Below are 15,806 nucleotides of genomic sequence, written 5' to 3'. Positions count from 1 at the left end.
TCCAACACCGGTTCCGCCTCCATCTCCGGTTGTCCCACCTGCACTGGGAAGGGGGATCCTTCCGCACTCTGACCTGCTGGAGCCAAAGGCTTCACCTGGTTTGGGGAGTAGGGTTGGGTTGGGTTGGGTGGCAAAGTCTAACTCCAAACTCTGGATCCTTCTGAGACCCTTGGCAGCGGCCCTCCCTCTGTCAGGGCTTCTGGATGTATCGGGATAAGGAGGAAGGCCTGGAGAGTGGAGGAAGAACTTTGTCGCTAGGCCTGTGCACAAGGATCGAATTGCCGAATTGCGGAGTCTCCCCATAGTCCTCAGGGTGCCTTCAGGCACGGTTGCACTGCCGGGCTGTGCGTCTGAGCTCAGAGGGCTAAACTGAAGTTGGAAGCAGGTCCGACACAGAAATAATATCACGTCATTTCCTCCCCGGCCTCTCCAGCCGGCAGTCACGGAGATTAGGGGGCAGAGGAGTGGGCGCGGGAGGAGGGATCGGAGGAGCAGCTGAGGAAGGTTGGAAGGAGTGGGAGGAGAGCAATGCGTTAAGATCCTGTGTCTGAGAGGAGTCTCAAGATGGACAAGGGCTTCCTCTCTATTCCTTGAACCCTAGAAGAAAACAGCCCACGAAAAAAGTGGCTTGGAGGGTTTCCTGAGGGGGAAGTATCAGGAGAGTCGCCCGCACCTTTTCCTTGAACTTGCTCAACCCTGTCTCTACTTTCCCACCTCTCCTAGCTGGCCGGAGACCCTGTTGGCCCCGCGTGGAGTGGCTCAGTCCAGGTTAGGAAGGAGTTGGGGATGCAGGCGTCCTGGTGTGGCCAGAGTTGGGCACGGTGGAGACAACGGTACTCACGGGTGTGAACGAGCGCTGACCGGCGCTGGCGTCCTCTTCCTGGGGCAGGCGTTCCCCTGGGCTTCGGCCAGGAAATGTCAGAGCTGCCTGGAGCAGGAGCAAGAGGCGGCCTGGCCACTCCTTGTTTCCCCCCCAATAGCCCAGTTCCTGGCCTGGCAGGAAGCGGGCGGGAGAAGTCCAAGCGCTGCTGGGGAGTCTCAGGAGGGGGTCTCGGGAGAAGGTGAGAGAAGAACTGCATGAGGCTGTAGAGGGTGCTAGAAAGGAGGGTGACAAGCTTCTGGGCAAAAGTCAAATCTGGGATCTGTGCAGAGCAAGCAAAGGGCAGGGTGAGAGTGGGAGGAGAGAAATAAAACCAGCATACCGTTACTGATGAGCCCAGCCACAAACTGAAGAAAATGTGCACTTAGTGCCATTTATTACAGCATTACTGTGGTGATGTAAGAGGTCGGTGAGAGGAAAAGGAAAGGCCTTTGGTTAGATTTTCTCCCCCTAACTTTCCCTCTTTCCTTCCCTTTCTTCCCTCTTCCTCCACTTTTCTTTCTCCCTCTTCCCCTCTTTCTAAAATCCCTGCTATTCCAAGTGCAGTCCTTGGAGCACCAGCTTTGCTGACTGGAAGTTGCTAGAAATGCAGAACTGTGGGCCCTGCCAGACCTACTGCATCAGAATCTGAATGTTAATGTTCTCAGGGGATTCCTTTGCACGGTAAAAATGTGAAGTGCAGTGTATAGAAGGACCTGTGTGCACATCTCTTGATTCTTTAGAATTTGAATGAAAATCTCCTGGTATACTTTTGCAACTCATGTTCTTTCTCTCTTATCTCTCATCATCTCTTTTACCACCCTCCAAAGTGCCTAGAGCTCTGCCTGCCCGAGGCATAGAAGGTGGATTTGGTTACCAGTTTCCATTGGGATAGATATCTGGGAGACTTAGATGGTGGGAGACGACTGAAGTATCCCAGACCCACCTCATACTGGGGGGAGGAAGGATCTGGCTGAACTGACTTTAGTTGTGCTGGATGGGGTGGGTGAGATGGAAGAACAGACCTGTGTTGGGACTCTGAAGTTCACACTCTGCAGGCCCCTTTCCTCACACTCTCTGTGTCCATCTTATTCTCAGGATAATAAGCCGTTCCACCTTCCACTTGTTGCTTAGGAAACCTAAGCATCCAGGGTGAAGGTAAAATCCTTTCTTTTTTTTTTTCTTGGAAAGTAGAGGAAAGCATTAATTTAGATGTTAGAAGTCTAGGGTACTAAATTCAGACTTGCAACTGATTTGACAGCTAACCTTGGAAAAATCACTTTACTCTTTGAGATTATGTGGTTCGTTTATAAAGTAAAACATTAAACCTAAAGGCCTTTTAAAGTCGCCTACCTTCTTCAGGCTCTCCTTCTTGGGAAGCTCGCAGAGTTTCTTGGTCCACTAACATTTAATGAAGTTTTAAACCGGAATCTAACTCAGCCAATACAAACAGCCCCCTCAAAGCAAAACAAAAAAGACATTTTCATCTGACTGTGAAAAGCAAGAGTAGCCGTTGCCAAGAAAAATGAAGGTGGAGGTGGGAAGGAGTGAAAAAAAGTGACAGAATAGAGGTGTGTGCGAGGGGGTGAGGCGTGGCGTGGCGCGGGTCTGCGGGACACAGCGACCTCTCTCCAGGGTCCTGAAGATGGACAGGCCGCGGGAGGCCTGGTGGGCTTGGCGTGGTTCCATCACTCTGCAGTCGCCAGGTCCCTGGTGTTTTCTGTCCGTGGTGAAAGTCTGTGGGAAGCGATTGTCAAGAGAGAGGGAGGAAACCTAGCAACCCATTCTCATTCATGAGGGTCTTTCTGGGAAGCTGCTGAGCCCGTTGGCTAACTTGTGTTTCTTTCCTTTGTATGAGCCTGGGGAGAGAGTAGAGCTTGATTTGTACTTCCGAGTAAGTTCACACTTTCATTTCTCTTCATCACTTCTTCCTGGAGAATAAGGTCGTTTTCCTAGTATTTTTATTATTTTCGCCCCCTCTCCCACTTTCTGGAACTGGACCTTTTATTTTAGCGCTGGGAGCTCAGGAGGCTTCTGGAGAAGCGCCAGTAGCTCACTCGAGGGGGGTGGGAACGTGAGCGATTTGGAAAATGCTCAGAGCAAGCCTTAGTGCCCAGGATGTGCCCCTTGACTGGGGTTTGGGGCGAGGACTGCCGACGCCAAGCGAACTTGGCCGCCCTGGGAGGTGCTGGACCTGTGTGGGTCAAGGCTAACCTGGTGCACACCTGCGGGGCGGGCCAGAGGCGGTGGTCGTGTGTGCCTCGAGCACGGTGCCATGCGGCCTCAGGAACCCCAGCCATGTGGGCACTGGTGCCCCCAACTCTATGCTACGAAGGTTAAGAGAGAACTGACACAGTGCCCCGCAACTCAGAGCTAGACTAAGCCCACCCAGACCAGCCTCAGGAAAGGGCTTGAACGAAGTGAAAAAGGCTGAAAAGCAGGCACACTCTGAAACCTTCATGGGCCTTTCGTGGGTCCCAGAATTTTCATCTCCAGCTGTTTCAAAATGGTTTTGTGAGAGTGTGTGAACCTATAATCGGACTCTTCTCTTTTCTCCTCTCACCCCAGTCCTTTCCAAGATACTTGCACTCCCCTTCCTGGGGCATGCTTCATTAGGTATTTTGCTTTGGTCCTATGCTTCAAGACAGAGACACTTCTGAGGGAAATAGAGGAAATGGTCAGGCAGAATTAAAGTCCCAGACTCACTCCCAGAAACACAAAGCCTGAGCTCCTTTGATCTTCTGGAGGCATTCTCCTTTTACCCTTCCCTAGATCTGTGGTTTCCCTCCAGATCAGTAGTCTCTCCTCAACTCTGGCTGTAATTAGTGAGAGTGTGAAGCATGATATATGGAGAGTGCTAGAATCCATTTACTTCCTTTGGCCATTCTGGCAAGGGTAGAACTATGCAGTATCAATGTAGCCACAAAATTCGATCTGAGCAAACTTATCTGAGAAAAGACCTTCAGCTGCTGGCTGTGCTGATCACTCCAGAAAGTCCTTTCTTTTAGGCCTTTAGATTCTAGATGACAGTCTGAGGGTTTCAAGGATATTAGCCAAAAGATGGAATCATCTTGGAATCTGTATTTCTGAAAGCACTGCTGCTTAGAAATTATATGACTTAGGGAGTACTTTATTCTGATGGAATATCCACTTCTCATTATCAATCACATTAGCAACTGAATTATGCAGAAGAGGAAAATCACAATACCTTAAGTCAATATAAATGAAATCTCACCCCTTAAAATGCAAATTGAAAAATTGTATTTACCTCTAAATAGTACCATTTCATAAAGGAAACATCTTTTGTGGGGTAGGGTGGGCCCCTAATCTAGTATGACTGGCGTTCTTATAAAAAGAGGAAGTTTAAACACAGACATGTACACAGGAAGAATGCCATGTGAAGATGAAGGCAGAAATCAAAGTGATGCATCTATAGGCTAAGGGTTGCCAAAGGTTGCCAGCAACACCACAGGTAGGAAGAGGCATGGAACAGATTCTCCCTCAGAAAGTATTTGGTCACAAGACTGAAAAGTGGAAACCCCAAATGAGTTTTCAACATGCTGTCTTGCTCTACAGACTTTAGACTTGCCAGCCTATATCTGTATGCTATTTATTCTGGTCTTCTAGAGTACCTCAACCAATATACCCTAATATAGGTTTTATTATCTTTTATCTGGTCTATTGGAATAGCCCCATGACTGGTATTTATTCTTCTTTGCCTCATTCTCTCTTCTAGCATAGTCTAAATACTGAAGCCAGAGTTATCCCTCAAAATGTAGGCTGGATGTTGTTACTCTGCAACTTCAAACTTTCTATTGGTTTCTTATTTCAGAATAAAATCCAAAGTCTTTACACTAGCCTTTGCACTGTGTGAATGGTTCCACACTACCTCTAAGATTTCCTTTTACTCTATAACTATCTCCACAACATTGGTTTTCCACAGCATTTGTTGTCATCTGACATATGATATATATTCATTTGTTTATTTGTATGCTTTTTGTTCATTGCTATATCAGTAATGACTAGAAGAGTGCTTAGCCCTTAAAAAGTTCTTAATAAATATTTGTTGGACAGATCAATTAACAAACAAACTATTATTCAGCCATGAAAAGGAATGGAATTCTGATACATGCTACAACATGAATGGATCTTGAAAACATTATACTAAGTGAAAAAGGCCAGACACAAAAGGACAAATTTTGTATGATTTTATTTATATGTGGCACCAAAATTAGGCAAAGTCATACAGGTAGAAAGTTATTACCAAGGTCTGGGGGAGAGGATAATGGGGAGTTATTGTTTAATGCACATAGAATGCTTGGATTGATGAAAAAGCTCTGGAAATAGATTGATACTTACATAACCTTGTGAATTATTTAATAGCACTGAATTATACACTTAAAGATGGTTAAAATGGTAAATTTTATATTATTTAATATGACACTAAAACCTTTCTAAGTGTGACCTGTGCAAACTTGTTACAATGTTAGTGACTACATTCCTTATACACCCCCATAACTTATTTGTTTTATAACTGAAAGTTTGTAGCTTTTATTCTCTTTCACTTTTCCACTCATTTCTCCATCCATTCCCCTCTGGCAACCATGAATTTGTTCTCCATATTTAAGTCTCTTTGTGTTTTGTTTTGTTTGTTCATTTGTATTTTTTTAGAGCACATATATAAATGAAATCATATGGATCTCTAAGTCCATCCATGTTGTTGCAAATAGCAAAATTTTATTATTTTTCCTTTTTATTTTTTATTTTTGACACTAATACAGATGTCCCCATGCCCTACCCCCAACTTTGCCTGCCTCCACCCATCAACCAGTCCCCCCCTCCCCTCTGGCATCACCACACTGTTATCTGTATCTATGAGTTATGCATGTATGTTATGTTCTTTGGCACATCCCCTCACCTTTTTTTATCCTGTACCCCTCTTCCCTTCTGACAGCTGTCTATTCCATGTATCAGTGCCTCTGTTTCTATTTTGCTTCTCTGTTTATTTTGTTCACTAAATTCCACGTATGAGTGAGATCATATGGTATTTGTCTTTCTCTGAATGGCTGATTTTACTTAGCATAATAGTCTCCAGGTCCATGACGCTGTCACAAAAGGTAAGATTTCCTTTTTTTTGTTTGTTTGTCTTGTTTACAGCCACTAGTATTCCATTGTGTAAATGTACCACAGTTTATTTATTTATTTTTATCCACTCATCTACTGATGAGCATTTGGGTTCTTTCCAGATCTTTGCTATTGTAAATAATGCTGCTATGAACATAGGGGTGCATATATTCTTTTGAATTGGTGTTTTGGACTTTTTAGGATATATTCCCAAAAATGGGATAGCTAGATCAAAAGGCAATTTCATTTCTAATTTTGGGGATAACTTCATATTGTTTTCCACAGTGGCTGCACCAGTATGCATTCCCACCAACAGTGCACTCGGGTTCCCTTTTCTCCACATCCTTACTAGCACTTGTTTGTTGATTTGTTGATGGCAGCCATTATGGCAGGTGTGAGGTGATATCTCATTGTGGCTTTAATTTGCATCTCTCTGATAGCTAGTGACTTGAGCATGTTTTCATATATCTGTTGGCTCTCTATTCTGTTCCATTGATCTATATGCCTGTTCTTGTGCTAGTGCCAGACTGCTTTGCTTACAATGGCTTTGTAGTATAGTTTGTTATCAGGTATTATGATCCCTCCAACTTTTTCTTCTTTCTCAAGATTGCTGATGCTATTCAGAGTCTTTTATGGTTTCATATATTTTTTGAATATTTTTTCTAGATCTATAAATATGCCATTCATATTTTAATAGAAATTGAATTTCTCAATTTAATAGAAACTGAGAAATCTTACTCAGTTTTTTTCTTCAATGTCCTACAGTTTTCTAAATACAAGTTTGTTTGTTTTTTTACCTCCTTGGTTAAATATATTCTTAGGTACCTTATTTTTTTTGTTACAATAGTAAATGGGATTAGTTTCTTAGTTTCTCTTTCTGATAGTTCATTGTTGGTGTATAGAAATGCTACCAATTCCTGAACATTAATTTTGTATTCTACTACTTTGCCAAATTTATTTATTAGCTGTAGTAGCTTTTTGGTGGAGGCTTTAGGGTTTTGTATGTACCATATTATGTAATCTGTGAATAATGACAGTTTTACTTTCTCCTTTAATATATGGATGCCTTTTATTTCTTTTTCTTGTCCGCTTGCTGTCACTAGGACTTCCAGTATTATGTTGAATAAGAGTGGTGAAAGCATCCATGGCAAGATTTCATATTTTTTATTGCTGATTAATATTCCATTCTATGGGATTTATCCCATAGTAATATTCCATGGGATTTATATATATCACATCTTCTTTATCCATTCATCTATCAGTGGACACCTAGGCTATTGCAATAATGCTGCAATACATATAGTGGTGCATATATCTTTTTGAATTAGTGTTTTTTTTCTTTGGATAAATACCCAGAAGAGAATTGCTGGGTCATATGCTTAGTTCTGTTTTTTTTTTTTTGAGGAAACTTCAAATCTGTTTGTTTTCTGTAATATTCTATATCTCTAGAGATCATGAAGGGGATTGTTACTGCATAAAATATCAGAAAATTAAAAAAATTCCAAACTTATTTTTGAAGCTTCAGTGACATTTTTCTGGTACCTACAGTTTCATAAAAATTGTATGTGTCCAAACTACTATATATACTTTTTATCATGGAGTCTTTCAATTAAAAGAGTTCATATATACTTATCAAACAAGTCATTCCTAGAAATAGCATGTAGTATCCTTACAAAATCCCTACTACACTTTACATGTTTATCTTTATCATAAAAACAATTTACTTTTTTTACTCCCATGTACAAACATTGACAAAATATTCTCACATATGTTATTTCACTAATCATTACTCCCTGCCTCTCCCCAGCTTTTAATAAGGAAATTGCAGATGAGTGAAGTTAGATGATTTCTGTTAGAAAATGACTCCCAAACTAGGACTCCTGACTGTGATGCTTTGTCACCTCACATCTAGGAGACACGGCCATTATTTACTGGTGCAGAAATGTGATAACCATCGACAGTAATTCTGTTGACTTATTTCTCTAATGTCTACACTAGTTTCTAGTTGTTATTAGGTACCACATTTAGCTGTCCTTTAACCACATTAATTCTTTTATACCAAAATTCTAATTTCTCATTCTTCTCATACTCAGAAAGTAATAAGAATTCCACAACTAGTTATGCTGCCAAACCTCCACTGAAGATTGAATTACTGACTTCAACCCTATAGGTACTAACTAGGTCAGGTAATTGCATGGCTGTGAATTCCCTGCTTTCCTTAGTAAATGGGTTAGTGCTCTGAGGTCTTAAAAGGATACTATAGCTTCTGTAATAGCCTGATTTACCTAAAACAAAGGAATAGTATTTTAGGCACCACCAGAGCATTATTGACTGTAAAAGTCCTTGACTTTTTAGATAGTAAAGAACACACACCAAAGTGAAGGCTTTCAGAGAATATGCTCCATAATGTCAGACACCTTTTGTGAATTAAATCCATGAGTTCCAGAATATTGCTACTGTATTCTGAAATGAAATGCAATGTAATTGAAACTCTATAATTGCCAAATTTCTATTTAATTGTTTTTTCAAGAAATCTTGTAACCTTAGGGCAGCAAAGTTTTCCAAAATAATTGACAGTCATGGTCTAATGTAATTGTAAATCGTACACCTATTTTTCACTTTATATACAATTTCTCTTAGGAATATCTATATATACCTTATATATAGTCTCTTAAGGATATATATATATATACACCTTATATATATATAAGGATATATACCTATATATATATTTATATATATATAAATAGGTCAATAAGGGTTCATATTATAATATTTCATCCTAAGGATCTTCAAAGATTAATTTCAGTAACTATGAGAAATGAAAAACTCTTTCGTCATAATTCTAAGAGCTGGTGGAAGCAAATGCAAGCATGAAAACTGCAAGTGTGAGATATGCAGGGGATGGAACTATTTGGAATAATCAAGTCTTCTTTTTCTTAAACTGTATCCATGTGTAAGTTTCCAACACAGATGTTATTTGAATCCTAACAGTTTCTCTGGGCTCTGCTGCTCTCTGAAGGTGCTTAGTAAAGTGAAGGAAGAGGTTGGCAGAAGAATAAAGCAGTAGAAAAGCCATAGATGGAAAAGGGGGAGGCAGAGTCAGGAGACAGAGACCCTGCCAGTTTCCCTTGTGATTCTGGATAAGTCTGGGCTCTTCTGAGCTGCAGTTGGGGTTTTTTTTTGTTTGTTTGTTTGTTTTGTTTTGTTTTTCCTGTACAAATGAATGTAGTGAAGATGATCTCCAGGGTTTCTAACAGAGCTGACTTCTGGATTCAGTATGCTGCCCATTCTCTGACACAATCACTCTCCATTGCCTTCTTTTGGGACATACACACCTATATACACCAATCCTCAGCCCTGATTTAAAGCAGAGAAGCAGAGCAGAACCCCCCAGGGAGAGCTCTAGAGCCAGCCTGCCTCCCCAAGCATGCACTTATCAACATCCCCATGGCGACTTCTTCAGTTCTCTTAATTAAATTACAGCAGCCTCCTTAAACAGTCCCTGCCTTGAGCCTACACAGCACCTATGTCCACTCTAACTTGTTCCCCACCCCGCAGATAGAGTGATCTTTCTAGAAGGCAAATGTGAGCATGTTACTTTTCTCCCTCTAACGTGAATTGACTCTTTATTTTTTTACAGGACTTAGTATGGCATAAAGACCGTTTTTCCCCCATTTGTTGATCTGTACTCTGTTTGCTTACTTACATTTCTCACTATTCCTTTATACTCAAAGGTCCAGCCATATCCCCTTATACCCTCTGCCCAAATCATACCCTTTCCCCAGTTGGCTCTTCTTCTTTTCCAGGACAATCTCCTACAGAGCCCTCAAGTCTCAGCTTAGAGGCCATTTCCTTTGCAAGGCTTTCCCAAATTGGGTTAGCTGCCTGTCTGCTTTCTCTTATCATAATAACATTCATAGCACTTCCTGTACTCTGTTGTGGTGTTTGATTTCCCATTAGAATCTAAGTCCTGTATCAGGACTTTGCCTTATTCAGACTTGTGTATCAAAAACCTGAAGCAGTACTGGGACACAACATATGCTCAATATTTGTTATATCAATGAACTTAAAAAAGACATGATTTAGAGCTGATAATTATTAAACCTGGGTAATAGGAACCTAGGGTTTTATTATGCTATTTTTCTGTACTTTTATGTATGTTTGACATTTTCCATAATAAAAAGTATAAAAATACATGATTTTAATAATTGTATCTCATCTCTTCTTAAATTCCAATAGACAAGAAACTGTGGGATAGAAGCTACTACAATTCCATGTGTGAGCCTCATGGTCACGGGATTTGATGAAATGGGTGTTGAGAGAAGGCCTGATGCAAAAAGGAACATAGGGAGATCTTTATTGAAGAGCCTTCACTCCATTTATTTCCACTAGCCAGGCCGGATCCTCCCATTTCACACTGCTGGAGCACAAAAATAAACACACAAGGTGGCAAAAACAAGGGAAGACATTGTTCCATCCCAAGTGGACAGCTTGTCACAGGGCTCTCAGGAAGGCTGCATGGGCTTTGTAGCTTTTCCAGTGGTTTCTAATAAACCCAGCTTTGTGTGAGCCTTACTTAGGCTGTGAGGGGCTTTATTATTCTAAAGCTTTTTCCCTCTCTGGCCTGGCTGCCAGGAGAATTTGTGAGCAGTTACTGATTTCTTTGAGTTGGAGTTGACTGAATTAAATTGCTTTGCTTGGCATTTTAAAAGGGGTGTTTTTCTTGAGGTGACTGGGGTTTGATACTGCTTTGAAATTACACATTTTGGAGCCTTTCAGGATTCATAACTATCATTAATTATCTTTAAGGCACATGAGACATTTGGCTAAAGAAAGACTTTAACAATGACTTTAGCTTAAAGAGGTCAAGAGAAAACTTAGTATCTTTAAGGTTTTACCCACACGATGGGAATAAAGCAGGGAAATAATGCATTTCTATCTATAATCAACTGGCCAATCAATGTTGTTTGGGCTTTTACCATGTGCCCAACAGGTGTGAAGCCCCACTTCTAGATAAAAATAAGTAGGTTAAAACTGCTGTGGGATAAACTGGCTACAAACCAAGCACTTGGGTTCTAGGGGATCCCCAGGACAGCAGTACAGGATGAATAGGAAGCCTGGATCTATGCATGCAGATTGGCTTTTTTTTTTAACTCAAAGTATCCGATTTTAAAAAATACTAATACAATTATATGGCAGGCATTATTATATTAATTTTATAGATGATAGAACAAAACTCAGAGAATTAAACCTAATTTGAACCTGAATCATAAAAGCAGTACTTGCCATTCCAAAGACATTGCTTTTTATGTCTTCATACAGCCTGGACACAGTCTGTATCTGGGTACACCAAAAGGATGCACATTACTGAACTCTTTCTGTTAGAAAAAAGGATGATTTCAAGTAATCAGATTTCAGTTACAACTGAGCCTTGGTTTTTACCAGTTTGAAAGCCTGTAGTGGTTAAATTTCCGCCAGATGTCACCATTTGCCACTCTTTTACTCTCTCCAGTCTTGCTTCTAAAATGTATTAGGAAGGAAGAGCCCATCTGGCTTTTGGGCTCCTCAGAATGGTTATTGCATCTGGGCATGAGCTGAAGGACTGTGAACTCTGAAACTTGACTCAGTGAGATAGAATTTGAAAATGTGATGAGCCCTCTGCTGCCCTGATTATCTTCCAACTTTTGTGATTTCCTGTATCTAATAACCAGCCAATTTCTGATGGGTGAGTCAGGTAGAATTAAACCTGGCCTTTGGCCAAGACTGCATAGTAAAAAGGGGAGGCTTTGAAGTGAATGGAGGACACCAGAAATGCTGCAGCTTCTTAGTGATCAACAAAAAACACCCGTGATAGGTGGGGCTGGGATTTGGACAAGGCTTGAGTGCAACTTCTGAGAAGGGGCCAGAAACAGGCCCAAACAACAGGCCACTTACATACTTAAATTTTATGTGTCTCAAATTACACTACTTAGAGTTCATTCATTCAGATATAATGTTAGCATTCCCAGTAAATTTTGTGAGGAGCAATATATTAATTATTTGATATCTAAGTGCAAATAAATTTGAACTTAATTTTTTTCTGATGGAAGAAACCAGGCCAGAATGACAGGATGAGGTGTCTAGAGGCACCTCATGCATGGAGATGTTGGAGAAGGGGGTAAGGTGAGGGATGGGGGGTGGGAGAGAGAGAGAGAGAGAGAGAGAGAGAGAGAGAGAGAGAGAGAGAGAGAGAGAGAAAGGAAGACTTCTGTTATTTCCCAGTTTGGCCCATGCTAATGAGCATGGTGCCCAGGAGACCTTCCTTTGCTTCTTATCCCTCACACTCTGCACATCTTCTTCACCTTGCCTATCTCACGTTGTAAAGAATGTACATGGAACTGGAGAGCATTATGCCAAGTGAAATAAACCAGGTGGTGAAAGACAAATACCATGTGATCTCACCTTTAACTGGAACCTAATCAACAAAATGAACAAGCAAGCAAAATAGAACCAAAGACATTGAAATTGAGAACAGGCTGACAGTAACCAGAGGGGAGAAGAGAGGGGATTTGGGGGGAAAAGGGTGAAGGGTTTCAGGAACAATTATAAAGGACATATGGACAATAACAAGGGAGTGTGAAAACGGGAAGGAGTTGGGGAAGGCTGGGGTGGTAGGGAGTAGTGGGGGGAAAGGCAGAGAACTGTACTTGAACAATAATTTAAAAATGCTTAAAAAAAAAAGGAATGCACATGGGATAATGAATAGCCCCCAAAGCCTGGACTTCTCCAGGAGCCAACAAATGATGGGAGATCCCTGGCTTTCTTTACTAAAATTGCAGCTCCAGGAAAGGGAAAGCATACAGACCTTAATGACACTATTAAGATGTTAAAAATAGTCAGTTTGCAGCTATTAAAAAATGAAGCAATAGGACCTGGCTTTTATTTGCTGATCATATTCTCATTTTTCAAGGCAGCAACAAAAGTGTCTATATAATGAAGTATATGTCCTTTTTGGAAGGTGCTGATGATAATAAAGCTCTCTCAACTGAAAACTTCAAAAAATATATCCTTCTGCACATGTGACTTCTGGGTAAAAGGTCACAGATGAAAGTCTTAAATAAATGAGGCTAAATTCAACTTGAAGACTTGGAGAGAGCAGACTTACTCCAGAACTGGGAGATGTGTGAAGTTGGTAATACCAAATGCTTTGATAATTTCCTTCCAGTAATGTTTCACTCTTTCCATTTGGTCTTATTTTGCTCAGCTATTTTTGCCTAACCTTGAGCAACTTTTACTGATGACTTATAGATAAAAATATTCGTGTTCCAGTGTGTCTGGCTTATTGGATGGTCATTGGCCTGCCTCAAGAGATCAGAGAGTCATACAAAAACTTCACAGTCCACCCATGTCCCCTGGAGTGTGGGTATGTCTGGTGACTCTAGACTTTAGTTGTTGTGAGGCCTATCCACAGAGCTTTGCTAAATGGGGAATAAAAAGAGAGTATGTGTGGATTTATCTCTGAGATGCATTTACAGGCATAACTCAGAGATATTGTGGGTTCAGTTCTAGACCACAACAATAAAGTGAGTCACATGAAATTTTTGGATTCCTACTGCCTATAAAAGTTAAGTTTACACTATACTGGAGTCTATTTAGTGTGCAATAGTATTATGTCTAAAAAATTGTACATATCTTAATTAAAAAATACTTCATTGCTAAAAGAGCCATCACGTGAGCCTGTTATAAAAATGGTGTCAATGAACTTGTCTGACACAGAGTAGACACAAACCTTCAGTTTGTAAAAAAAAAAAACAAACAAAAAAAAAACAACACATTGTCTGTGAAGTGCAATAAAGCAAAACACAACAAAATGAAGAATGCCTGTATAAAGCTTGTGATAGATATGAAAACGCCAGAACTCAAACACCTAAAACAGGGCTGCTTCCTTTGAGCACTGTGGTTGCTTTGGAATGCCCATATGCTGCTTCAAAGCTGCAGTTGCTCAAAACATTTCTGGACAACTCCTTTAACACTGTCTTACAGCCCTGTCCAGGTAGCTCAGTTGGTTAGAGTGTCATCCCGACATGTCAAGTTTGAGGGTTGATTCCCAGTCAGAACACATACAAGAATCAACCAATAAATACATAAATAAGTAGAACAAATCTCTCTCTCTCTCACTCTCTTGCTCTCTCAAATCAACCAATTAAAAAAAAGACTCTTTCACAGCCTACAGAATGGCCAGGACTGACTGAACAAGGGGTAGATACCAGACATATACTGGGCTAGTTTTCTCTTCTGGGAATTGGAAATGAGAACATGGAGACACAATGATGAACATCTCTTGGCGCTGAGCTGTCTCTCCAGTATCGTTCATGACTCTTGGGTTTAGGTTCCTGAGCTGCCAGGCTTTTGCCTTCCTGCTCTTTCCTTTAATCTTCTAGTCATGTGCAATTTGAACAGGCAGTTAGAAAGATGTATAAAGACTATGATATTTTTGTTCATTTTCAGTATTACTTTGAACAAAAGTCCTTGGATGGTCTATTACTTGAAAATGAATCCTTACAATTTTCAGTGTAGAGAATTCAAAATTGCATAAGCAAAATATATTCTTATGAAAAAACATACTTGACTACATTATTGATGTTAAATTAAATTAATAATATAGCCTGCAGTTTGGGTCTAATTCTTGAATATTCAAATACAATCCAATAGTCTCTGCATCATTTAAACTATTATCTTTCAACATATTTTCCTCATTTTAAAATTCCTTTTCCCCTCAGTCATTTAAAATGCAGTAGCTATAAAGCCATCCTACAGAAATTTCTAAAATAAGCTCCAAATGACACAAGTCTAATCTGCATTGATTTTACCCAAAGAATGGAAATGAATGGTTCACACAGAACCTCTAAATTTGCTATCTAATGTTCCCAGTAGAGTTCACTCAAGTCTTTACCTTGCAAGAAGGCAGAAGTCTAATATAAGTTTTCTAGGATATTTGTAGTTGTTTTAGGGTTCTGTAAAGGCAGGTTTGATTTTGGCAGGAAAACCAACTTGATTTTATGAGACCTTTTGAATGGTGGAGATGAGACTTAGATATATATTTTTCATAACCATTAATTAATTAGTTAGTTAATTAATTAGTTAGTAATTCTATGTTTAACACTTTTTAAATTCTATTTTTTATTTGTTTATTTTTTGAGAAAGGGGAAGGGAGGGAGAGGGAAAGGGAGAGAAATATCAATCAATGTGTGGTTGCCTCTCTCATGGCCCTACTGGGGACCTGACCCTCAACCTAGGAATGTGCCCTAATTGAGAATCAAACCAGTGACCCTTTGGTTCACAGGCCGGCAATCAATCCACTGAACCACACCAGCCAGGGCTATGGTTAACTTTTTTAAAAGTATATTTTATTGATTATTTTATTGATTGTTATTACAGTTGTCCCAAATTTTTTCCCCTTTATCCCCCTTCAACCCTGCACCTTCCCACCCTCCAGCATCCTCCCCTCAACCTTGGTTTGTGTCCATGGATTGTACATATAAATTCTTTGTCTTCTCCATTTCCTATACTATTCTTAACCTCCCCCTCTCTATTATGCTTCTTATTCCCTATACCTTTTCCCCCATTCTCTCCTTTCCCCCTCCCTGCTGCTAACCTTCCACATGATCTCCATTTCTGTGATTCTTTTCCTTTGCTAGTTGTTTGCTTAGTTTGTGTCTGTTTTTTTTTTTTTTAGGTTCAGTTGTTGATAGTTGTAAGTTTGTTGTCATTGTACTGTTCATAGTTTTTGATCACTTTCTTTTTCTTAGATAAGTCCTTTTAACATTTCATATAATAAGGG

At 40.3% G+C, this 15,806-nt stretch overlaps 1 protein-coding gene across 1 annotated transcript in view; it reads right to left on the bottom strand.

Annotated features, from left to right (window-relative positions):
- The window catches only part of RGS20 (regulator of G protein signaling 20), a 119,712-nt gene that overhangs the window by 83,625 nt on the left and 20,281 nt on the right, over positions 1–15,806 (bottom strand). The window contains 2 exon segments of the mRNA XM_045849521.1: positions 842–973; positions 975–1,142. Coding sequence (XP_045705477.1) covers positions 842–973; positions 975–1,142 — 300 coding nt within the window.

Source organism: Phyllostomus hastatus, unplaced genomic scaffold (genome assembly GCF_019186645.2).
Source record: "Phyllostomus hastatus isolate PE091 unplaced genomic scaffold, TTU_PhHast_1.1 phas_contig_65, whole genome shotgun sequence".
Classification (NCBI taxonomy): Eukaryota; Metazoa; Chordata; class Mammalia; order Chiroptera; family Phyllostomidae; genus Phyllostomus; species Phyllostomus hastatus.
This window is presented reverse-complemented; position numbering and strand designations above follow the sequence as displayed.